We start from the raw sequence: 26,278 nt of genomic DNA on the forward strand, positions 1-26,278 counted from the left end.
GCTTTGCACTGCTGCTTCCAGGCTTTGAAAAGGGTGCACAGCATACCCACCCTCTCTGGTCTGCAAGATGATGTCTTGCAGCCTCCACCCTCTCTGGTCTGCAAGATGAAGTCTTGCAGCCCTAAGATTAAGGGGCTGCAAGGGCTGAACATAGAGGGCCCCCCCTTTCTCTGTCTCCCCAGCAAGCCCTTGTAACAGGCATTTCCTGTTTCCGGCAGGCTCCCTGGGGCTGGGGTGGGGGTGGGGAGCTGATTGCAGCAGTTGTGCTCAGCTCCAGGTCCACTCTCCTGCTCCCCGTTCCAGCCACCAAAAGGGGTCTCTGTCCCTGCCCACTTGTTCCCTGAAGGAGGGCAGTGACCTAGACAACCTTTCCAGCTCTTTCTTTGTCCTGGGTCAGGGGCTGTGCTGATGGGGGAACTGCAGGCAAAGGGGAAGTGCCAGGGTGATGATTTGCATGTGGGTAAGATGCCAGCCCAACTCTGATGTTCTGGTGGAAGGAGGAGAGGAGCTGAGTGGTTGCCCCCCAGCAGGGAGGAACTGTCCTCACACGCCCTGCCTACATTTGTTTAAAAGGCCTCCTGTTCTTTGCCACCTTCTCCCACGCCTCAGGCTACCGGGAAGTCCTTCTGGTGGTCTAACCTCAGTTACTCCGGTTGTCTGATGTAGCCCCTTTCTTCTGCTGGCCCCACTCCAACCCAGAGGGCTGATGAGTCATACCCCCTTTCCCCCTTTGAGGTGTCACATGACTGGGGGGAAGGAGTCTCAAGGCTCAGCTGATCTCCCTGAGGTCTGGAAGGAACTTCCTCCTCCAGGCCAGATGAAGCCATCTGTTCTGTTGCCCTTGGTGACCTGTAAGCCCTGCCAAGAGTCAGCCCAGGACCCTGCAAAGGCTGCTGGGCTGGAGAGTGGTATATGTGTTTCCTGTCACGTGCTGAACCCCACATTAGGGCCCTACGTGGCACCAAGAAGCAGCTTGGTGTGGTTCAAAGAGGTAGAGTGGTACAGTGGTTAGGGGCTTGGCCTCTATGCCCAGAGAATTGGCGTCTGGTTCCCCATTCCTACCTCTGTGGCCTCAGGCAGGGGATGTCTCCTCTCTGAGCCTCAGTTGTTCCATCTGTCAAGTGGAAATTTATTCACCAACTTTTATTGAGCACCTACTATGCACCAGTCATTGTACTTGGTGCTGAGGCCACAGCAGTGAACAAAATACAGGAAGAACCCTGCCCGTGTGGAGTTGATGTTCACAACTCCACACTCTAGTATATAGGGGAGGGTGGGCAGAGAACAAACAGACAATAACAAAATAAGTGAAATATACAGTGCTCCAGACAACAAATTCTATAGGGAAAAAAATAAATCAGAAAAGGAGGACGGGGAGTGCTGTGTGCATGCATGTGTGTGTGCTGTAGTTTTAAATACAGTAGTTGGGAAGATCTCACTGAAAAGTGACATTTCGTCAAAGGTGTGAGAGAGACAAGGGAGGGAGGCAGCAGGTTAATTGTGGGGTTGGCATTCTAAGCAGAAGGGAACAGCATGTGCAGAGGTCCGGGGGCTAGATTGTGCCTGACATGTTCTAGGAACAGTGAGGAGACACATGTAGCTGCAGCGCAGTGAGGTGAAGATAGGGAGGTGATGGGGACAGGTTGGGCAGCACCTGTGGGCTGCAGAGAGTATTTGTGTTTGCATCTGGGTGGGTGGGAGGAGAGTCCTGGGAGGGGTCTGACGGTATCACTCTGGCTGCTGTATTGAAAATAAATCATAGGGTTTCAGGGGCAGAGCAAGGAATCCAGTGAGGAGGCCATTGCAATAATCCAGGTGAGCGACGATGGTGGCTTGGACCGAGGAGGTGGCAGTGGAGGTGGAGAGACGGACTGGGATTCTGGGTATATTTTAAAGGTGGAACCAATAGGATTTCCTGATGGATTGGAAGTCGAGTGATAGAGAAATAGAGGAGTCAAGGCGACTCCAACATTTTGGGTCTGAATACTATACGAAGGACATATATTATTAGAGCCCACCTCTTAGATCTCGGCAGTGACGGTGGGAGAATTAAATACAACTCTGCATATCAGACTCTTCACATAAAGTTTGGCAAAGGCTAAGTGCTCGGTAAGTGGTGCCCCATCCCAACAAGGGCTAGGGGTGGGGATCATGATGGTGCTGTTGAAGAAGATGGTGATATTGTTGGTGATATGATGATGATGGCGATAATGACAATGATAGTGTGATTAGCATGTAGTGACGATGGTGATGATAGTGGTAATGATGGATATGATGTTGGTGGTAATGGTGGTGATGGTGGTGACATCGATGTTGATAAAAAAACGATCACTTCCAGATGTTGAGGGCTTACACCATGCCAAGCCTTTTAACATGCAGCGTTGTGTTGAATTGAAACAACGTGACACAGTAGGCATTTAGTGAAAAAACAAGTTCAGAGAGGGGAGACGACTTGCCCGAAGACACACAGCACGTAGGAGGCTCTTCCTGTGTCCTTTTGTATTAGGAGAACTTTGGGGTTTATTCTCCATCCTGTTCCCGACCTTACCATCCCAGGATCTCCCTCCTGACTCCAGGGGCTGAGGAGAATAGGTTGGAGAGAAAACTCTGGAGTGTAGTGATGTTTACACCAAAGGTGCTGCGATCCTGCTCAAAAGCGAATTTGCTGATGAGAGAAATGTGTTTGGACCTCCTCCCGCCGCCAGCGCCTTGCTGTCCTGTCCCAGCACCTCTGGGAAGAACGTCCTGATCCCATATTCCTCACTTGGACTCTTACTGAAATCTCAGTTTCTTCGAGAATTCGCTTGATAGTCATTCTTTTTTTTTAAATTTTTATTGGGGAGTATTGGGGAACAGTGTTGTTTTTTTTCCCAGGACTCATCAGTCACTGTCCTTTAATCTAGTTGTGGAGGACGCAACACACTGGCCCATGTGGGAAATGAACCAGAGCTCATGCTCTAACCAACTGAGCTACCTGGCTGCCCCTTGACAGTCATTCTTGCAATGAACATAATAGGAAGCTCTGGAAGATGAGAGGGCGGGGGCAGACAAAGGAGGATTGTTCAGGACTCTAGAGGATGCTGTGGGTTCCCAATCCATAAGTTCTTAGCCCTCTCTGGAGTCACTACACAGAGGGTTCCTGATGGCCCCTGAGTCTCCCTGCCTGAGAACGTTCTCTGGCTGTAGGAAGGTTGACAGCCTGCAAAGGGCAGTCTGGTGCGTGAAGTCAACACCCCGAGAGGCAGCCACAATCAATGCTGGAGGGGAGTTGACAGATCAGTGTCTCAGTGTTCTCATTTCTCAGATGGGATGATTCTGGGCAATGTCTACCTCATCTCCCAGAGGTCCCCAGAGGGCAGAGCCCCAGCTTACTCCAGCACGTCCCAATAAACACCTCCTGCATTGATTTTCTTCTCCCTGTCTCACTTCCTTGCTGCCCTGAGTCCTTGCATTACTTCCCAGATAAACTACTTGTACCCCCAAATCCTCCTCTCAGGGGCTGCTTCTGAGACCCAAACTAAAATAGGCATGCAATCTTAGTATGCTGCTCAATTTGTAGCATAAGAAACACTTCCAGACAACTGTAACATTTTGTGTGAAGAACAAACGTACGGGTAAGTGCTGTCATTTTAATCCCTGTGTGGCACCAGCTACTACAGGTGGCACCTGAGATGCTTTTAGGCCGACCACAAAAAACAGCAACTCTCACAGTGATAAATACCATTCTGTCTTTGTTTCTTTTTCAGTCCTAATCTCAGTTTTGTTCTATTGTTGGAAATATTCTTCCTAATGTGAAATCTATTATATGTGCACGAGGGTGTGTAAGGCATATAGGAAACGTTTAAAGAATAATAAAATGAACGATGTGCCATCACTCCGGTGAAGAATTAGAACATCATTGCTTCTTGGGAATCCCTAAAACAGTATTTCTTAAGCTCTTTTGACTCTAACCATAGTGAATGCACTTTTTCCCCATGACTCCCCTGGCCACTGCCACAAGAGCACATGTACACATGCAACTGAAAGGAAAGCTTTATGAATCCATTCCTACCTTTTCTACATTGAAAACATTGCAGTGTATTTTATTCTATTCTAGTGGGATCTACTGATTCCATGACCCACTAATGGCTCATGATCCAGTCTAGAAGACATAGCCTGAGAAGCCCCTGTGTGCCCCTCCTTGACTGCATACCCTTCCTTTCCCCTACTCCCCAGAGGTAGCCACAGTCCTCAACTTTTAGATAATAATTTCCTTGGTATTCTTTATAGTTTTGCTGTATGGATATCCTTAAACATTGTGCAGCTTAATTTTGCCAATGTCTATACTTGATATAAATGGAATTACAATATATGCATGAGAGTTGCTTTTTTATTTGACATTATGTTTTTGAAATTTATCCATGTCTGTGGATGTGGCTGTAGTTAATACTTTTGTAATGCTGTATAGTATTCCACTGTGTTAAATTGCCACAATTTATTCATTCTACTCTTGATGGATATTTGGGGTGTTTCCATTTCTGGGCTTGTATTAGTTAGCTATAGCTGTGTAACAAATTACTCGAAGATTTAGGAGCAAACAAACGTTTATTATCTCATGCAGTTTCTAAGGATCAAAGATCTGGGAACGGTTTTGCCGGGTGGTTCTGGCTCAGGGTATCTCATGAGGTTCATCAAGGTGTTGGCCTAGGTTGCCATCATCAGGAGTTTGGGGATGAAAGATTCGTTTCCAAGATGGCTTATTCTGCTGTTGGCAGGAGACCTCAGTTCCTTGCCATGTGGGCCTCTCCATAGAGCTGTTTACAACATGGCTTCACTCAGAGTAGGGAGAGAGAGAGCGGGAGGGAGAGAGGGAAAGAGAGGCATCTCACTGCCTTTATGAACCTCACCTTTGAGTCCCACGCTGTTATTCCCATCTTGTACTATTCATTAGAAGCAAGTCACAGTCCTGCACACACATGGAGGCGATTACACAAGGGTGTGAATAGCAGGGAGTGAGGCTCCTTGGGGTCATCTTGAAAATTGGCTACTGTAGGATTCTTACAAGCATTCTTGCTCTCGGCATCTTTGTACACATCTCTTGGTGCATAAGCAAGTGTTTCTCTATGATTTAAACCTAGGAATTTGGGGGTCAAAGAGGCGATAATGCCAAACTGTTTCCCGAAGTTTCTAAACCAATTCATGCTCCCAGAAGTAGTGTAAGAATGTTTCTGGGATCCCACCTCTTTGCCAATATTTGGTATTTGCCTGACTTAAACGATTTGCATATCTGGTGGGCAGGAAATTATATATTGTGATTTTAATAGCATTTCTTTGGTAGCTACTTACTGAGATTGGTCATCTCTTTATGGGTTCGGGGCAGATGTAATTCCTCTTCAGTGAAACACCTGTTCACGTCTTCCCCATTTCTGATTATACTGTTTGGCGCTTGTTGAATCATTAGGAGTTCTTTATGTATTTTGGATACAAATGTATAACAGGTAACCATTTTTGCTTAGTGGCTTGTCTTTTCACTCTCTTCATGATGTTTTTGATGAATAGAACTTTATTTTCGTGTAGTTGAATCTTTTCCTTTATGAATTGGGCTTTCTGTTTATTGCTCCCGATTCTGAGGTCATGCAGATGTTTTCCTAAATTGTCTTCTAGAAGTCTTGTCTTTAGCATTTAAGTGTTTAATCCATCTGGAATTGATTTTGAGTAGGATATGAGGTAGGAATTTGATTTAATTTTGTTTGCCCTTATGGGCAACCAGTTGGACCACCCACGATTATAAAATAGTACTTCTTTTTACCATGTGTCTATGATACCTGCCCATTCATAAAATGCATTTTCATATATATGTGGTTTATTTCTGGGTCCTGTAGTATGGGTTATTTGTCTTTAACCCTTTATTACTTATCTATTGCCGAGTAACAAGTTATCCTAAAACTTCAAAATATAACACAACCATTAGGCTTATGAATGATTTGCGTCCAGGGTTTCTGAGGCCAGCAGTCACATGTTGACTGGGGTTGCAGCATGCACTTCCTGGGCGGCTTGGTTCCTCCCCACATGGTCCTCTCCACAGGACAGGACAGACTGAGCCACCTCGCAACACAGCGGCAGTGAGCAACTCAAGAGGCCAAAGTAGACGTTGCAATGCCTTGTATTCTTTATTCTTTAGCCGTGAATAATAGTCATATATCGTTACTTCTATTGTATTCTATTAGTTACACAGGGCCAGTCTTGGTTCAGTGTGTGTGTGGATTACAAACAGGGCATGAATACTGGGACCCATGGACCACTGGGGGTCATCTTGGAGACTAACTACTATAATTACATGGTCTTAATGACTGTGGATTTATTTTATTATTATTATTTTTAAAACATTTATCACCAACTTAGGAAATTTGCTTTTATTGTATTTTATTTTTTTAAAATTGGGGAATATTGGGAACAGTGTGTTTCTCCAGGGCCCATCAGCTCCAAGTCGTTGTCCTTCAATCTAGTTGTGGAGGGCGCAGCTCAGCTCTAAATTTTCAATCTTTAGCTGCAGAGGGCGCAGCCCACCATCCCATGTGGGAATTGAACCGGCAACCTTGTTGTTAAGAGCTCGCACTCTAACCAACTGAGCCATCCGGCCACCCCATTATTGTGGATTTATGATAAGTCACGATATCTAGTAGGACTAGAATCTCGCTTTATTTTTCCTTTATAGACTTGTCTTGGCTACTTGTGACTCTGCTTTTCCATACAAATTTATTTTAACATTCATGTGTCAAGTTCAATGAAAACCCAGTAAACTTAATAAACAATAAAACAAAAGCAACTCCTTAAACTTCAAAATGAATGGATATAATCTGGCTTAGAATAAATCCTATTTTTCCAAAAAAGTGGGGATTTTAACTGAAGTTACATTGAATCTATAGCTCAATTTTGGAGAGGGTTGAAAATTTTAAAATATTGAGTCTTTCAGCAGATGAGTTTAGTATGTATTTCACTCTATGTCGATCTTCTTTCATGTCTTTCAATAACATTTTATAATTTTCTCCATAAAGGATCTGCATTTCTTTTTGTTAGGTGTGTTAGAGATCACCAGCCTTTTTTTGTTTGTTTTACAATTTTTAGGCTGTGGTAAGTGGTATCTTTTTAAAAGCAAAGTCCAGCTTTCATACAGTGAAACGCTCAAGTCTTCAGTTTACCATTCAATCAGTTCTAGCACATGTGGATACTTGTGCAACCCACACCCTTATCAAGACGCAGAACATTTCCATCTCTTGTGGGATTTCTGAGTCAATCTCCACCACCATCCTCACCCCAGAAGCAACCACTAATCTGATTTCTATCACCATAGGTTAGTTTTGCTTATTTCAGGATTTCGCAAATGTTATCTTTAAAAAAAAAATAACATTTTCTGATTGATTGTTGCTGAGGTACCAATGCACAGTAAACTTCGTATATTGATTTTGTATGTAGCCACCCTGCAAAATTATTTTATTAATGTTAGTTATTTATCTATACATTCTTTTGGGCTTTCTATGTTGACAATCATATCATCTGCAAAAATGACCACCATTGTATTTCTTTCTTTTCTTTTCTCTTTTTTTGTCTTGTCATGTAGTACAGGTGAAGACTTTAAATACACTGTTGAATAGAAATGGTATTAGTGGGCACCCTTGCCTTGATTCTGATTTCAAAGGGAATCTTTTCAACATTTCAGTATTAAGTGTAGTATTTTGCTTTTTATTTAAAACAAAGGCTTAAGGTTTTTTGAAGGTTTTTTTTTTTTACCAGGTTACAGAAGCTCCTTTCTATTCTTACTTTGCCAAGAATATTCTTTCTCTCTCTCTCTCTCTCTCTCTCTCTCTCTCTCTCTCTCTCTCTCTCTCTCTCTCCAATCATGAATGGATGTTGAATTGCTGCTATGTCTGGTGTCTCTAACTGTGGCTAATCCCTTCTTGACAGAGAGACCAGGCCTTGGGCATGCAACAGGATCCAGCTAGAATTTAATAACACCGTTTATATTATGTGGATTTTACACTGGCTTCTGTTTATGGCAAATGATCCTAGTTTTCTTTGACAGGATACAAAGTTCTCTTCTTAAATACATCTATTTAAGTTAAAGTTAATTAAAAGTCCGTATTCCATACAAAATGGGTGAGGTCGACTGTGGATGTGGCAATAATCACGAAGATACAACCTGAGGATGGAAATGTGAGCTAATGATACAATGAACAGTGTGTTTGGAGTTGATTCCTATGTGCTGTCAGGGCACAGAGCTTGAAGTCATGCTGCCTGGGTTTGCATCCTGAGTTTGCATCCTGGCTGTCTGTTTCTGCCTCAGTTTCCTTATCTGTAAAATGAGGAAAACAATAGAACTTACCTTACCTTGTAGGATTGTTGTGAGGATTCCATGTCATCTATGTATCGATATATCTATCAGTCAATATGGAGAGAGAGAGAGAGACTCATAGAAGCAGAGAGTAGAATGGTGGTCACCAGGGGCTGGAGGTGTTGGGAGAACTGAGAGATGTTGGTCAAAGGGGACAAACTTGCAATTATGGAGGATGAATGAGTCTAAGATCTAATGTCCAGCATGATGACTGTCCTTAATAACACTAATGAACACTGGAAATATGCCAAGAGAGTCGATTTCAGGGACATTCATCACACACGATACCATGGTGACCACGTGAGAAGATGATGTGTAAATTACTTGACTGCAGTCATCATGTTACTATGAATATCTAATCATCATGTTGGACACTTTGAATATATATTTTTATTTAAAAAGTATATACAATTAAAAAACAGAGAGAGCGAGAGCGCGTGCTGAGGATTGAACACCTGACGGGCGCTCGTGCAAGGCAATGAGATGCTGTGGTCAGGAAAGTCGTCTCTAGAGTCCCACTATCCTGGAGTTAAACTTCAGTGCTTCCACGATTTCTTCTTGCTGTTAATAATCTTGCGCAGCCGTCCTCCCCTCTCTTCCCTCTTTCCTGTTGGGAAAATGGACATGAAGAACTCACAGGGTTGTCATGAGAGCAGAATAAATCTGAGTGCCCCATGCCATGCAGTAGGCGTCCAAAAAATGCAAATACTCTTATTGCAAAATCACAGAGCAGGGGTTAGCAAGTACCTAGGAATCACCTAGGGAGCTTGTTAAAATGCAGTTTTCCAGGCCTCGTCGCCATCTATCCACTCAGCAAATGTTTACTAAGGCTCTAGTGGGTGCTGAATGTCCAACAAGGACCAAGGAACAGAGCTGTGGCCCTGCCCTCCTACAACTGACATTTTATTTGGAGGAGATGGACAATAAAGAAAACCAATGAGGCACAGTGGAGGGGATAGAAAATGCCCGAATGGGGGTGGGGGTTGCAATTTTAAACAGGGTGGGCAGGTCACTGAGAAGGTGACCTTTGAGCAAAGCGTCGAAGACGCTGGTACGGAACTTTGTGCACGTTAGGCCATTTGAGTGTTCCAGGGCTGCCGTGACCGTGCACCACAGGTGGGTGGCTTAAACAATGGGAATTGATTCTCTCCCAGTTCTGGAGGCTGGAAGTCCAAGATTAAGGTGTCAGCAGGTTTGGTTTCTCCTGAGGCCTCTCTTCTTGGCTTGTAGATGCCGTCTTCTCCCTCTGTCTTCACATGGTCTTCCTTCTGTGTGTGCCTGTGTCTTAATTTCTCCTTCATATAAGAACTCCAGTTGTATTGGATTAGAGCCCACCCTGATGACTTCATTTTAACTTAATTGCCTCTTTAAAAGCCCCATCTCCAAATACAGTCATGTTTTGATGTCCTGAAGTTAGAACTCCAACATATGAATTTTGTGGGGGACTCAATTCAGTTATAACACAGGGAAAAGTACATTCTAAGAAGAGAGAACAGCATGTGCAAAGGCCCTGAAGCAGGATCATGCCTGATGTGTTAGAGGTACAGCGAGGAGACCCGTGTGGCTGGAGAGTGAGTGAAGAGGGGGGGAGAGAGGAGGTGAGGGCAGGGAGGGGAGAGGGGCAGGTCGTGCAGGGCCTTGTGGGCCACAAGGAGGACTTGGACTTTTACCCGGAGCAAGGTGGGAGCCCTGGAGGGCTGTGGGCAGAGGAAGGACTGGACCTAACTCAGTGTCCACAGACTGAGTAGCTATGTGAAGGACCTGGAAGATTAATTTTTTTTATTGAGAAATAATTCATATACCATAAAATTCACCATTTAAAATTAGTAGCTTTTAATAGTATATTCACAAAATTGTGTAATCATCACCACTATCTAATCCCAGAACACTTTCATCACCCCAGAAAGAAACCCTATCCCCGTTCACAGTCACTCCCCATTCTCCCCTCTCCCCAGACCCTGGCAACCACTAATCCGCTTTCTGTCTCTATAGAATTGCCTGTTCTGAACATTTCATATGGATGTAATCATATGATATGTGGCCTTTCGTATCTGGCTTCTTCTAGTGAACATAGTGTTTTTGAGGGTTATCCACTTTGTAGTGTGTGTTAGAACTTCACCCCTTTTTATGGCTTAGCATTCCATTGTATGAATATACCGTATTTTGTTTATCCATTTTTCAGTGGATGGACATAGAAACAGAATCTGTAGAGACAGAAAGCAGACTAGTGGTTGCCAGGGAGAAGGGAGGAGAGTGGGGAATGGAAGGTGACTGTTTAGTGGGTACAGGGTTTCCTTTTGGGTGATAAAAATATCTTAGAACTGGGTGGGGTGATGGTTGCACAACACTGAATGTAATAAATGCCACTGAAGTGAACCCTTTAACATAGTTAATGGTTAAAATTTTTTATTGTGGTAAAAGATACATAATATTTATTTTATATAAATAAAATTATATGAATAAATATATATATAAATATAAATAAAAATTTAGATAAATGTGCATAAGAAATAAAATTATATTTTTCTGTCTCCATGTATATTAGGCATATGATTTAATGATTATATGTGAATAATTTTTAAATTTTGCTCCTTAATGAATAGACTAGATGTTTGCATATTAATGCATTTTATTTGGTTATCTCAGCCTGAAATGCAAGTAAAATTTTGTGTCAAGTTGACCAAGTTACTTGACAATGCTGTTCAGGTTTTCTACATCCTACTGATTTTCTATCTACTTGTAGTGTCAGTTATGGAGAAAGAAATGTGGAAATCTCCAGCTATAATTGTGGATTTCTCTATTTCTTCTTGCAGTTATATTGGTGTTTGCTTGATGTATTTTAAAGCTATAAAAGATTATAAACATTTAGGATTGTAATGTTCTTGTGACCAAATAACTCCTTTATCATTAGAAAATGACCATAACTATTTACGGTAATATTATTTTTGCTCTGGAATCTACTTTTGATTAGTGCTCCATTGGTATATGTTTTTTATTTTTTCATTCTTTGACATTTAACCTATTTGTACTTTATAGTTGAAAGGCATTTTTCTTTCTTTCTGTGCAACATATAGTTGGGTCTTCTTTTTTCCAATCTGACTATATCTGCTTTTGAACTGGAGTATTTAGACCATTTATATTTGATATAAGTATCGATGTAATTGGGTTTAAATCTATCATCTTGTTATTTATTTCCCATTTTTTGCATCTTTGAGTTTTTCCCTTTTCCGCTCTTTTTTGGAAAAAATATAACACTTATCATTTTAACCGTTTGTAAGTATACAATTCAGTGGCATTAAGTACATTCACTATGTTGTGTAAACATTATTTTATATCCAAAACTTTTCCATCTTCTCAAACTGAAACTCTGTCTCCATTAAGCACTAACTCTCCATGCCTGTGCCACCTGACCTCTGGTAACCTCCATTCTACTTTCTATTTCTTTTTAAATGAAAATTTATTGGGGTGACAATAGTTAACAAAACTGCATAGATTTCAACATTCTACTTTCTGTTTCTATGAATTTGCCTATTCTAGGGACCTCATATGTACAGTATTTGTCCTTCTGTGTCTGGTTTATTTCACTTAACATAATGTTTTCAAGGTTCATCCATGTGGTAGCATAAATCAAAATCTGATTCCTTTTTATTTTTTATAATGTATATCATTAAAAAAATTTTTTTTTATTGGGGAATATTGGGTAACAGTGTATTTTTTCTGGGACCCATAAGATCCAAGTCAAGTCGTTGTTTACAATCTAGTTGTGGAGGGTGCAGCTCACTGGCCCATGTGGGAATCAAACCGGCAACCTGGGTGTTATGAGCACTGTGCTCTAACCAAGTGAGCCAACCGGCCGCCCCTCATTCCTTTTTAATGGCTGAGTGATATTCCATTGTATGACTATAGCACATTTGGTTATGGATAAGTGGTTAACTTTATATTTTGTGAATTTTACCTCAATAAAAAAATCAGGGGCAGGTACAGCTTGATCTTTATCAGAAGAAGGTGTGGTTCACTGAGAAAGGGGCCTTTTTGTTTCCCTTCTATGCCAGTCCCCAAGTTAGACTGCTTGGGGCTTAGCTTCTCCCCTGTCCTGATAGGTTTCCCGCCCTCATTTCTGTCTCTCTCCACAGTTCCTGTGCCTTAAGAATATCCGCACTTTCTTGTCTACCTGCTGTGAGAAGTTTGGCCTCAAGAAGAGTGAGCTCTTTGAGGCCTTTGACCTCTTCGATGTGCAGGATTTCGGGAAGGTGAGCTGGGGTCGAGCTGCTAGGCACATAGAGGCCAAAGACTAGATTTCAATTCATCTCCATGAACATCTACATGGGCAAGCCAAGGGCTGTTGGGGGAAGGACAGATGGGCCAGACCAGGCTGGACACCAGGTGCAAAGAGCCTAACTTAGGCCATGCAGAGCTGGGTTTGAGCCCTTGCTCCATCCACCACTTTCTGCATGACCTCAGATATGTGGTCATGACTCTCGGAGCCCTAGGGAATAGTATCATCCCATCTTCTCCGAGAGTTTATGAGTATTAAACAGAACAGTGGGCTCAAGTGTTGGGAACTCAGTTAAGGGAAGGCTGGCATGCTGATGTGGCGGGATGTGAAGGTGGAGAAAATCCCCAATTAGGCTCCCAAGCCTAATTCTAACCTCCAAGTCCAGCCTCAGCTGCTTGGAGCTGGAGGTTGCGTTCTGGTATGTGGGTGGCTGAGGGGCTTGCTGAGCAAAACGTGGCCCTTGTCATAGGTCATCTATACCCTGTCCGCTCTGTCCTGGACCCCGATTGCCCAGAACAAGGGGATCATGTGAGTAACCACTGAGGTGACAGCTTTGGGCTGATCTGGACCCCATCCTCCCCTTCCTTCACGCCCCCTTCCATCTGCCCGCCCCTGGCCTCTGGCTCATACTATCCTGTTTCCCCAGGCCCTTCCCCACTGAGGAGGAGAGTGTGGGGGATGAAGACATCTACAGTGGCCTGTCTGACCAGATTGAGTGAGTGTCTGGCGGTTCTGAGGGGGACATGGCCCTGCCCTGGGGATCTGAGGGGGACATGGCCCTGCCCTGGGGGTCTGAGGGGGACATGGCCCTGCCCTGGGCATGAGGGGGCATACTTTTGATCTGGGAGGGGACTGAGGGGTCCCTGGCCTGGAGGTGCCAGTGGCCCTGTCTGACTCTGCGCCTCGCAGTGACACCGTGGAGGAGGACGAGGACCTGTACGACTGTGTGGAGAACGAGGAGGCTGAGGGCGACGAGATCTATGAAGACCTCATGCGCACGGAGCCGATGCCCATGCCGGTGTGTGGGGCGGAGAGCCGGGCCCAGGAGGGTGCATGGGTGAGGGGCAACCCCAGGTCCCCCAACTCTGGCTTCTCCTTTCCACTCTCAGCCTAAGATGACAGAGTATGACAAGCGGTGCTGCTGCCTGCGAGAGATCCAGCAAACTGAGGAGAAATACACGGACACACTGGGCTCCATCGAACAGGTGCGAGGCTCCCACTCAGCCACTGCCAGGCGCATGCGCGGGAGCATGGCTGGCAGGTGTGCATCCACCTGTCTTGCTGCCTCTGGGGCCAAGCTCAGAGACTCCATCTGTCCCAAGACCGCCGGGGGCAGTTCCCTGTCCCCATTGCTTTGTGTGTCTTTGCCCCTCTTCATCTCTGCTTTTCTGTCTTTCCCTGGTCTCTCCCTACTGCCTCTCATTGTCTTTCTCTCCCTATGTGTCTCTTTATCCCTGGCTATATCTTTTCTTGTATCTTAGTCTCTTTCTGTCTCTATGATTGCCTCTGACTTTCTATTTTCTTTCTTTCCTTTGACCATTGCTTTTTCAACAGCTTTATTGAGATTTAATTACTATACCATACAATTCACCCATTTAATGTATACAATTCACTGACCTTTGGTATATACACAAGGTTGTGCAACCATCACCACCATTTAACTTTAGAACATTTCATCATCCCCAGAGAAACCCCACACCTCTTATCCATTACCCCTTAAACCCCCATCCTCCCCCAACTCCTGGCAACCACTAATCTACTTAACCTTCTGTCTCTCTGGGTTTGTGTGCTCTGGACATTTCACATACATGGAACCACACACTGTGGCCTTGTGTGTCTGGCTTCTCTCACTGAGCACCTTGTGTTCAAGATCCATCAACCTTGTAGCGAGTGTCAGCACCTCACTCTTTTTCATGGCTGAATACTCATAATATTACATTGTATGGATGGACCACATTGTGTGTATCCATTCATCCACTGATGGACACTTGGGTTGTTTCCACCTTTTGGCTATTGTGAATAATGCTGCTATGAACAGTCACGTACAGGTTTTCATGTGGACATTCTCCATCTCTGTCTCTCTTTTTCTGCCTGTTTTTGTTTCCTTGTCTCTTTCTGTCTCCCCATCTTTGTTTCTTTCTCTCCCAGTCTCTCTGTTTCTGTTTGCCTCTTGCCACCTCTGTCTCCTTGGCCCTGTCTCTCTGGGGCTGGGCTGGAGGGAAGGGTCTCACCTTCCTCCATCCTTCTCCCCCCGCCCCTCAGCACTTCATGAAGCCCCTGCAGCGGTTCCTTAAACCTGAAGACATAGAGATCATCTTCATCAACATCGAGGTGAGCTGGCCCATCCGCAGCCCTCCTGGGCCTCTGTCCAGCGGGGATCCTCTGCTGGCTCCACCTGCCCCTGGAGTGTGTGGGGTGGGAGTTGGGCAACATAGGTCCGATAGGTGACCCTTCTCCTGAGTCCCAGACTCCCACCCCAGCCCTCAACTCTCCCTCCAACTAGGACTTGCTTCGTGTGCACACTTACTTCCTAAAGGAGATGAAGGAAGCCCTGGCCACCCCCAGTGCACCCACCCTCTACCAGGTCTTCATCAAATACAAGGAGAGGTGAGACCCAGCTAGCCAGCCTGGACCCTTGAAGGTCACCCTGCTCTGCCTGGGCAGGGCATTTGGGAGGCCTTGCCCTCAGAGACTACTGGACAGGGAGGGTTTTTTCTTCTTTGTTCATGGGCAAGGGGCTACCCATCTCTGGTTCAATCCCTAGCTTTGCCCTTTGAGAGCTGTGTGGCACTGGGAAGTCACTTAACCTCTCTGTGCTTTGGCTTCCATATCTATAAAATCAGTGTGGCACAGGAACATACCTCCTAGGGATGTGGTTAAATAAATTGATGCTTAAAATGCTTAACACAGGGCCTGGCATACAGTACATACTCAATAAGTATTTGTTAAATGAACATTGGGCAGAGGTGATACGCCATGTGCTAAGAGCCTCTTGTGCATTACCTCATTAATGCTATAATTACCCCATATGGGAGGTGCTATTGTTATGCCCATTTTCTAAGTGGGGAGACTGAGGCTCAGTATCATCCAGCTGGGGGGAAGTGGGCCGGAACTGACATGTAGATCTGTCTCACCTCGGTGCTGGCAACTATTACCTGTCCAGTCACTGCCACCTGTTCTCTTCCTGCAGGTTCCTCGTCTATGGCCGCTACTGCAGCCAAGTGGAGTCTGCCAGCAAGCACCTGGACCGCGTGGCCAGCACCCGGGAGGATGTGCAGATGAAGCTGGAGGTGGGGCTGGGCCCCAACTTGGGGGCTCTTCCACTTCTTTCCAGGCCCTGGGGGTAGCTGGGAAGACACAGAGTTGGAGGTGGTGTCACTGTCTGCTGTAGCCCAGCCAGGGGTATGCCCATCGGAGGTTTTGGGAGGGAGGTACTGGAGCAGGTGGAAATGGATTGAAGCACTGAGCCCTGACCACAGCTGAACCCCGCTCTGGCTGTGCCCTGATACCAGGCTGAGGTCCTGACTCTAAACTGAACTCTGACTCCAAACTGAACCCCAGGCTGGGCTGAGGGCCAACCTTGGCTGTGCACCAAGTCTGGGATGAGCTCCAAATTCAAACCGAGCTCTGATCCTGGTCTGGACTGAGCCCCAACCTGGACTGGTATCTCTAGTGGAAGCAGAGACAGGGATTATGAAAAACAGGCAGAGACAGGCCGGGATGATGAGGAAATGTATGCTCTGTACATCCAGCCTCTGCACGGTGGGGACCCTCTGGACCTGTCCTCCTGCTGTCCTGCCCCATTCAGCTGGCGGAGTCCTGGGCCTCTTCCCCAGGCAGCCTTCCAGCTGGGTCTCCAACCACCCCTCACCCCACAGCATTCTTCCTTCCTTATTTCCTCCGGGGAGATAGGATGTCTCTGGCTCTAGAAAAATCCATTGCTGCCTCCACCTCATCTTGCGTACCTGGTTCTCTGATCCCCCAGGAATGTTCTCAGCGAGCAAACAATGGGAGGTTCACCTTGAGAGACCTACTGATGGTGCCCATGCAGCGGGTACTCAAGTACCACCTCCTTCTCCAGGTGCACAAATGGGGACCTAGGTCCACTGAAAATGGGCTTGACATATCTGCCTCCCTGTGTCATAGGAGAGGGGGTGGAGCTGGCTTCTGGGGGCTGGGCTCTAGGACCCTCTGGGAGGGGTCGCTGGGGAAGCAGGAGGGAGAAGGAGGAGCTGGTGGTCCAGGCTTATTTGGAAGGCCCCCCCCCCCCAGGAGGAGAGGGCAGGCCAAGGTGATGTCTGTCTTTGTGGGTCGTACAGGAGCTGGTGAAACACACTCAGGACGCAATGGAGAAGGAGAACCTGCGGCTGGCCCTGGATGCCATGAGGGTGAGTGGTCACACAGAGATGATGGTCACACACAGGCATATACACATTCAAGTCAGTACTGCGTGGGAACACTCAGGGACACAGTCACACCCACCGGCAATCTCTCCCCAACAACGCAGTGACACATCTGTATGATGAGTGAATTATTCGCAGCATCTCCACTGGGGACAGTGGCATGCTGTGGACACCCTCTGTATGCCTCCTGCCTGCCCTGGTGGGGGCTGACCCCTATCCCCAGCCAGGTAGGGGATTGAGCTAAGTGGGCAACCCAGACTCACCCCTTCCCCACCTCCAGGACCTGGCGCAGTGCGTGAACGAGGTCAAGCGGGACAACGAAACCCTGCGGCAGATCACCAACTTCCAGCTGTCCATAGAGAACCTGGTGAGGGGGTGCGGCAGGGAGGGCAGGGGTGTGGCCATGTGGGGAGGGTGTTTGGTCTCCTCCTTCGTGGCCCCTTGCCAGACCCCCTGCCTGCTGCCTAGGACCAGTCTCTGGCTCACTACGGCCGGCCCAAGATCGATGGGGAGCTCAAGATCACCTCAGTGGAGCGGCGCTCCAAGATGGACAGGTGGGTGGGGCCTGGGCAGGGGCCAGCCCAGGTCTCTAGATAAGTGGGTGGGCGGAGCCAACATAAATCTTGGGTGGACCCTGAACAGGGGTGGGGCCAGATTTCTAGATAGACCCGTGGGTAGGGCCATCCAGACCAGGGGGTGGAGCCTAGGTGGACAGGTTGGAGCCAGCATGGTTGTGTGGGTGGAGCCAAGACCGGTAGATGACCAGGCCAGCAAAGAACAGATGGGTGAGGTCAGGATGGGCAGGTGGGCGTGGCCAAGTTGGCCACATTGGAGGAGAAGGGAAGGAGTCCTAGATAGATGGATAGCAAGGTGGGGCCAGGAATCAGGCAGAGAGCTGGTGGGGACTGCTGGAGAAGCCAGACAGAGGCACCTGACCCAGCTGCTCCTAGGTACGCCTTCCTCCTCGACAAAGCTCTGCTCATTTGTAAGCGCCGAGGGGACTCCTACGACCTCAAGGACTTTGTGAACCTGCACAGCTTCCAGATTCGAGATGACTCTTCTGGAGAGCGCGACAACAAGAAGGTGGAGTTCTGAGGGCAGAACTGGGGATCCCATTGCTGGGGAGCCCCAGTGCTTGAGATACACCACTTGACCTTTGGAATGTGTGTGTATCTGTGTAATTCAGACATGAGTGTTTATATGTGTGTGTGTGATTTTAGATTTTGGATGTGTATGTGGGTCTTGCCAGCAGCCCTTTACAAAGGTATATGCATGTTCTTCTGGGGCAGAGAGGCTTTACTGGCCCCATGCTTTTCTCCTTATAGAGGGTGGGGTCAGTGGGCCTGTGGTGCCTTCATTCTGAACCCTGCTTCCCTGCAGTGGACTCACATGTTTCTCCTGATTGAGGACCACGGTGCTCAGGGCTATGAGCTGTTCTTCAAGACGCGAGAACTGAAGAAGAAGTGGATGGAGCAGTTTGAGATGGCCATGTGAGACCCCCTCCTCCATCTTTCTATCCTCAGGGGACTCTGTCACATGGGTACACAGGCTGAGAGGCAATTCCGTGCTCTAGTCTCGCCTCTGCTTTGACATTCTGTGGGACCACTCTGGATCTCAGTTTCCTCATCTGGGAAATGGGAGGGACAGGCTTAAGAATACCAAGGTTCTGTGCGAGCTTTGGTTACCAGCCTAGAACTCCTTCCTCCTTTTCCTTCTACTCCTTCCTTTTCTTCACCCTTGAGGTGAAATTCACATAACAAAATATTAGCCATTTTAAAGTGTACAATTCAATGCCATTTAGTACATTTACAATGTTTTGCAACCACTACCTACAGTTCCAAAACATTTTCATACCCCCAAAAGAAGACCCTGTACCCATGAAACGGTTACTCCCCATTTTCTCCTTCCAGCCCCTTGGCAACCATTAATCTGATTTCTGTCTCCACCCATGTTCATAGCAGCACATGGCTAAAAGGTGGTAATAACCCAAATGTCCATCAATGGGTGGATGGATACACACAATATGGTATATCCATGCAACAGATTGGTATTCAGCCATAAAAAGGAAATAAACTGCAGCATGTATCGATACTTTGTTTCTTTTTATGGCTGAATACGATTGCATTGAATGAAATTATATTCCCTCTCCAGCTCCAATATCTACCCTGAGAACGCAGCTGCTAATGGGCATGACTTCCAGATGTTCTCCTTCGAGGAGACCACGTCCTGCAAGGCTTGCCAGATGCTGCTGAGGTGGGAGTCTGGGAGGATGGGCCTGGGTCCTGGGCTTGGCCAGCTCTTCCTCTTTAAAGGGGCTCCTCCAGCTGTCAGTCCCCCGAGTTGGGAGGTAGGAGACTCTCCTTTCATCATCTTCTCCATCTCTCTCCTGCTCTAAAGAGAACCCAACAGGGCCCTTCACATTGTTGGCAGAATGGTTGGCTGTGTCCATCAACATCACTGACTCTACTTTCTTTCTCCATCTCCTGCATCCCAGAGGCACCTTCTATCAGGGCTATCGTTGTCATCGGTGCCGGGCGCCTGCACACAAGGAGTGTCTGGGGAGGGTCCCTCCCTGTGGCCGCCATGGGCAAGGTACCAGTGGCAGAGAGGGTGGAGTTGGGCTTGGTTCTGCAGGGGCATTTCCCATCCTAACTTTCCTTTTCCCTCCCATAGATTTTGCTGGAACTATGAAGAAGGTAAGACCTTTTGCTCCTTTCTGTGCGTGGGCAATCATGGGGGGAGGTAATGAAGGGAGGCCCCAGGAGGCACCAGCAGTAGGCATGGCCCTTTGCTAGGTGCTCAGACAGGGGCTGAGGAGCCCCCAGGGTTGGCACAGGTAGCCATGCGGGCTTTCTTTTCTTTTCTTTTCTTTTTTTAATTAAAGTTTATTGGGATGACAATTGTTAGTAAAGTTATATAGGATTCAAATGTACAATTTTGTAATATATCATCTATATATCATGTTGTGTGTTCACCACTCAGAGTCAGTTCTCATTTCATCACCGTATATTTGATCCGTTTTACCCTCATCTACCATCCCCCCCCTTACCCTTTGGTAACCACTGAACTATTGTCTGTGTCTATGAGCTTTTGTTTCTTTATTTGTTTGTCTTGTTCCTTTGTTGCTTTCAGTTTTATATCCCACATATCAGTGAAAGCGTATGGTTCTCGACTTTTTCTGACTTTCTTGTTCTCTCCATCCAGGATAAGCCACATCGCCGGGCGCAGGACAAAAAGAGGAATGAACTGGGTGAGTCAGCAGGGGGCGCTGTGTGAGACGGGAAGAAATCTGGTCTTTGTTTCAGTGATGCCGGCCTACGGACCCATCCCAACAATTATATCCACATAACGTTGTCCTTATAAAGCATTGTTCCAGTCCTAGACACTTGAAAGAAATAAAAAAATAACTCAAGTTCTTTACCTGCTTTGCTCAAACACGATGAAGGGAATGCCTGAATACCTCTGATAGTTCTCCTCCCCTCTCTGATTGATTCTGCATTACAAAATCTTGTTATATGATGGTTTCAGCAAAGTGTCCTCCACCTGGAGGTTGGGGGAGTGGGAGACACAGTTTGGCCAAGCCAGAATCTTTTTAGCCCAATGGCAGGAGGAAAAGGCTGGATTCAGTCCTACATCAATCGTTTTTGTGGAATCAGAGCAGAGCAGTGATAGGTGACTTTTATTCAGCATCTATTGTACATACCATTTGGGGCAAATGCTAACTAAAACAGTTTTGCTTCTCACCCTCCCCAAACTCCCAGGCTGGTAACAGGAGACAGACTTTAGTTAAGTTGTTGCAGTTGTGGTGGGTGAATTACAGGGTTTTCTGGAGCATAAAACTGGGGGACCTGATGAATCTGAGCCTTCAGGGAAGGCTTCTCAGAGGAGGAGACATTTAAGTGGACCCTTGAGGGATGAGGAGGAGTTAGGTGAGGAGGAGGGCAGGTGTGTTCCAGGCAAAGGGAACAGCATGTGCAAAGGCTAGGAGGCAAGAGAGCAAGGCATTATGAAGTGAAAACAGTTTGGTGTGGCTGAAAGAAACCCTTTGCTTGGTCACAGAGTCACTATAAAGACTCAGATTTTATATCTACTTACTGATATCAATCTATAGCTAGAGAGCTATAGATCTGTATCTATAGATAGATGTAGGTTTTGCTATTTCAGCTTTTTTGCAGCAGTCAAAAATTAGAAACTACTCAAATGTCCTCAGTAGGATATCTATATCTATCTCTATCTCTATCTCTATCTCTATCTCTATCTCTATCTCTATCTCTATCTCTATGTCTATCTATATCTCTATATCTATATCTATATCTATCTATCTACACATATATATGTGTGTGTATGTATATACATACATATAATATTTATATAGAATATAATTCTCTATATAATCAGCTTTATATAAAAATGTGTGTATCAGTTTTATTTGTCAAAAACTAGAAACAACCCAAATGTCCTCAATAGGAGGAAATGTATCTGAGTGTGTGTATGTGTGTACATATCCATTATGTTTATACCCTATATAGGTGCTTATATGCATCATAGATATGTATATATATATATATATATATATATATATACACACAATTATACATATTCATCATATATATACTTTTTATTGAGATAGGAAATACATACTGTAAGGCATATTAAATGACTAAATCTTAACTATAGGCTCAATGAATTTCTACCCATGTCACCAACTCAGATAATTTTCATCATTGTAGATCTGCACTGCCCAATATAAACTGAAATTATTTAACTAATCTTAAAAATCCTATCACATTAGCCACCTTTCAAGTGCTCAGTGGCCAATGGCCAGCACACATTATTGAACATTTCCGTCATCATCACAGAAAGTATTGTGGGACAGCACTGGGGGCCATCCACCGTGCTAGTCATACCCACCTACCTCCCAGAAGGAACCACCATCTGACTCTATTACCATAGATTAGTTTTTCCTGTCCTTGAACTTCATAAAAGTGAAATCATAAAAATACAGTATATACTCTTGCTGCATCTGGCTTCTTTTATTCAGCATAATGTTGGTGAGACCCACTGATGTGGTTGCTTGTAGCAATAACGTGTTCTTTTTCATTGCTGTATAGTATTCCATTGCATGGTTATATCACTCTCTGTTTATCCATTTTATTGAGGACACTTGGTTTGTTGCCAGTTTTTCACTGTTGTGGCTCAAGCTGCTGTGAACATTCTTGTCTATGACTTTTGATGGACATGTGTTTTCATTTCTATTGGCAAATTGCTGGATCACAAGGTAGACATTTATTTAGTTTTAGTAGGTATGCCAAACAATTTTCCAAAGTGGATTCCCACCAGCGACATAGGAGAATCCCAGGTGCTCCCTACCTGGCCACCACTTGGTATTGTCAATCTTTTCAATTTTTGCCATCCTGGTGGGTGGCGAGACTCAGGTTTGAAGATCCCTGAGTACCAATTGCACTGTGCTACCACCTTTCCTCCCTCCAGGGCTGCCCAAGATGGAGGTGTGCCAGGAGTACTATGGGCTGCCTCCCCCGCCCGGAGCCTTTGGACCTTTTCTACGGCTCAACCCCGGAGACATCGTGGAGCTCACCAAGGCTGAGGCTGAACAGAACTGGTGGGAGGTACAGGCTGAGGCTGTGGGAGGGATGGGTGTAGGTGACCTGGGGAAGTGGGGTCATGGCCCCACTGGACTCTGGCAAGGGAAAGTTGGTCTGGAGGAGGCACCTGGGGAAGGTGGTGTAGATGGAGATTTCTGGGGTTAGTGGGGCTTTTCTGAGCTGGCCATCTTCCCAGGAAGTTGATACTAGTTGGCACCTCCTTGGGTCATCCAGCCCATAGAGATAGAGATGGACAGGTTGAATGGCTATTGGGTAGAAAGATGGACACACATATGTGCCGATGCCTGTAACCTCTCTGTCCATTTTTTTCCCTCCCGGCTTTTTAGGGCAGAAATACTTCCACCAATGAAGTTGGCTGGTTTCCCTGTAACAGGGTGAAGCCCTACGTGCATGTGAGTGCCTCAAGTCTGGATGGAGTGAGGGCAAGGAGGTCCCAAGGGGCTCCTGCGAGGGTGGGCAGGCTTGGGGAGACACCCTGGAGACAGGGAGGTGGCTGCCCATCATGGAAGGTCATTTTCAAACTCAAGGTTCTGCGAACTTCTGTTAAACCCTAACTCCCATTAAACATTCACTCCTCATCCCCCTCCCCCACCCCCTGGCACCACCCTCTACTCTCTGTCTCTATGGATCTGATCTTATAGGGACCTCATGTGAGTGGGATCACACAGTATTTCTCCTTTTGTGTCTGGCGTTTTTCACTTAGCACAGTGTTTCCACCGATGATGTAGCACGTGTCAGAACGTCCTTCATTTTAAGGCTAAATAATCTTCCATTGCATGGATGGACCACATTTTGTTTCTCCATTCATCCATCGATGGGCACTTGGGTTGTTTCCACCTTTTGGCTACTGTGAATCATGCTATTGTGAACATGTGTGTGCAAATATATCTCAGTGAGTCCCTGCTTTCAATTCTTTTGGTTATGTAACCAGAAGAGGAATTGCTGGGTCATATGGTGATTATATTTTTCATTTTTTGAGGAAGTGCCATCTGTTTTCCATAGAGACTGTACCATTTTACATTCTTGCCAGTAGTTAGAGTTCCAATTTCTCCATATCATCACCATCGCTTGTTATTTTCTTCCCTTTTTTCTTCCCTCTTTTCTTCCTTCTCTCTCTCCCTCTCTCACTCTCTCTCTTTCCCCTCCACCCCCCTTGCCATCTTGATGGGTATGAGGTGGTGGAAGTGTATACACCCTTTTACATTTATTTAGATCAGGGATTAGCAAACTTTTTCTGTAAATAGACAGTAAACATTGACAGCTTCACAGTGAGATGCTCTTTTGTGACTGCTCAGCTCTGCCACAGTAGTGCCAACGCAGCCTAGATGATCAGTAAATGAGGGGCATGAATGTGCCCCAATAAAACTGAATTTATGGACCCTGACATATCAATTTCGTATCATCTTCACATGCCAGGAAATACTAGTCTTTTAAAATTTTTGTCAACCATGAAAAATGTAAAAACCTTTCATAGCAGGAGGGTCATGCCCAAACAGCTGGCTGGACAATCCCTGATTTATTTGGTAGGGGACTAGTCTCTCCCCCTAGATTCTGGGACTGTATTCCCAGCAGCTAGCACAATGCTGGCACATCATAGGCACTCAGCAAAGGTTAGTGGAATGAATGAATGAATGGATGAATGAATGGATGAATGAATGAAGTGCCCTGTAGTCTGTTGCCAAGCTGGGCTCTTTGCCCTAAGTCTTGGTCTCTGTCTGTGTCCCCAGGGTCCCCCTCAAGACCTGTCCGTTCATCTATGGTGAGTAGAACCAACTTTCTTATTTTCAACTTGGGGTTCCTCTGGGGTGGGTGCCTGGGCTGGGCATCGGAGGGGCCTTCAAACCAATCAGTTATTCATTCTTTGAACCCTGGGCATTGACAGCTGGGTCCAGCCCTTCGACAGAGGCTGCTGAGGAGAGAGCATCAAAAAAGGGTCCCAGACTTTAGGACATTATGGTCTTGCTGGCAGGAAAATGATGGTGGTGATAACAGTGGTCCCCATTTTGTTGAGCACATACTGCATATAGAGCAGTGAGAGGTGAAGATTTATAGTTTTGGTTCTGGAGCTCGCTGGCCTGGGTTCAAATCCTGACTCCAACATTTCCCAGCTGTGTGACCTTGGGCTAGCAACTCAACTTCTCTGTGCTTCAGCTTTCCTCTCTGGAAAGTGGATTAATACCAATATTTACTTCATACGGTTGTCATGAAGCTTCATAACTGGCACACAACAAGCACTTTAGTATCTGTTGTTATTACCATTAGCTATTATGATCACGTTTCATCCATTCTAACTAAAATGTACATCCCCCCGCCCCCCTGCATTTTAACATCTTTTACAATCAGTGAAGTCTCAGTCTTCTGCTTAACTTTATGGGTAGTAATTTTTATTTCATAATAAAAATTATGGCCCACAAAAGAATGATGCATTTTACAATCATTGGCATCTTAGATTTGATATAACAGCATTGTTTTTATGACTGTGTGTCAGCTTGTTCAATTCTTATAATAGCCCTTTGAGGTAGGTGCTATTCTTAACTCCCTTTTTGCAAAGGAGGAAACCAAGGCTCAGAGAGGAGAAGTGATTTGTTCAGTGTCACACAGTGAGGAAGTGACGGAGATGGGATTTGAGCCTGTTGGCCTGACTCCACAGCCTCTAGAAAGTCATAATAACATAATGGGCATAATAACTCCTCTGTTTCCATGTACGAGGTGTTTCAACTGCATTACCGCCATTTGTCAAAAATCTTCCTCTGTGGTGGGTAAGATTATCACCCTCTTTTTAGAAGAGGAAAATGGGGGTCAGAGTGGCCAAATCAGTTCCTGAAGTCTAGAGCAACTAAATGGCAGAGTCAGGATTCAAACCATGGTCTCTCCAGGCTGCACTCATTCTGCTCCCTCTGCCGGGAAAGTGGTCACCAGGGCCGGAAGTGGGGTGAGGCACTCACCGTGGGTGCAAAATTTAAGGGGGCACCAAAAAACTCAGGCATTGAGATTTATAACATTTTAATGTAATTTTTTTAAAAATCAAAAGTAATCCCAAAATGGTCCATGATGAACAAAATATCAAAATTGTAAATAAAGATAGGATATAACAAGGCTGGAAGTAGGAAAAGGCAAATTGTGGAGACCCAGGCAAGTGCAGAATCAGAGCTTGTTGTTATTTAAAGTTTTGACATTTTGTTTATAATGAAATTTTTTTGCATTTATTTTTTGAATTGAGGTGAAAGTCACATAAAATTAACCATTTAAAGTGGCATTTATATTAACATTTACATTTATATTACATATTTATATTTATACATCATAATTATTTATTACCTAAATTAATATATATATATATTATTTATGGTATATATTTATATTTATAACATATATTCATATTTACATTTACATATTATCTATAATTATATATCATCTATAATGACTATATTATGTTACATATTTAGAGTTATAGCATAAATATATTTACATTATGTATCATTATAATTATGTATTATTTGTAATTAGTGTATATTATGTTACATATTTAAATTTATGGCATAAATATATTTATATTCACATTTATAAGGTGTGATCAAACAATACGGTGAATATTTTTTAAAAATGT

At 45.2% G+C, this 26,278-nt stretch overlaps 1 protein-coding gene across 2 annotated transcripts in view; it reads left to right on the forward strand.

Moving 5' to 3' along the window:
* VAV1 (vav guanine nucleotide exchange factor 1) overlaps positions 1 to 26,278 on the forward strand; it is a 54,040-nt gene that overhangs the window by 16,440 nt on the left and 11,322 nt on the right. For both annotated transcript variants that reach the window (XM_019710810.3, XM_019710808.3), the window contains exons 2-22: positions 12,502 to 12,618; positions 13,114 to 13,172; positions 13,291 to 13,359; positions 13,554 to 13,662; positions 13,754 to 13,849; positions 14,907 to 14,975; positions 15,148 to 15,251; positions 15,835 to 15,934; positions 16,630 to 16,725; positions 16,964 to 17,032; positions 17,328 to 17,414; positions 17,516 to 17,601; positions 17,998 to 18,130; positions 18,428 to 18,537; positions 19,199 to 19,300; positions 19,542 to 19,639; positions 19,721 to 19,743; positions 20,252 to 20,297; positions 22,538 to 22,674; positions 22,998 to 23,063; positions 24,399 to 24,430. In XM_019710810.3, the coding sequence (XP_019566369.2) occupies positions 12,502 to 12,618; positions 13,114 to 13,172; positions 13,291 to 13,359; positions 13,554 to 13,662; positions 13,754 to 13,849; positions 14,907 to 14,975; positions 15,148 to 15,251; positions 15,835 to 15,934; positions 16,630 to 16,725; positions 16,964 to 17,032; positions 17,328 to 17,414; positions 17,516 to 17,601; positions 17,998 to 18,130; positions 18,428 to 18,537; positions 19,199 to 19,300; positions 19,542 to 19,639; positions 19,721 to 19,743; positions 20,252 to 20,297; positions 22,538 to 22,674; positions 22,998 to 23,063; positions 24,399 to 24,430 (1,808 nt within the window). The remainder of the gene's footprint in view (positions 1 to 12,501; positions 12,619 to 13,113; positions 13,173 to 13,290; positions 13,360 to 13,553; positions 13,663 to 13,753; positions 13,850 to 14,906; positions 14,976 to 15,147; positions 15,252 to 15,834; positions 15,935 to 16,629; positions 16,726 to 16,963; positions 17,033 to 17,327; positions 17,415 to 17,515; positions 17,602 to 17,997; positions 18,131 to 18,427; positions 18,538 to 19,198; positions 19,301 to 19,541; positions 19,640 to 19,720; positions 19,744 to 20,251; positions 20,298 to 22,537; positions 22,675 to 22,997; positions 23,064 to 24,398; positions 24,431 to 26,278) is intronic.

Source organism: Rhinolophus sinicus, chromosome 15 (genome assembly GCF_057876585.1).
Source record: "Rhinolophus sinicus isolate RSI-liver-muscle chromosome 15, RSI-T2T, whole genome shotgun sequence".
NCBI classification, from domain to species: Eukaryota; Metazoa; Chordata; class Mammalia; order Chiroptera; family Rhinolophidae; genus Rhinolophus; species Rhinolophus sinicus.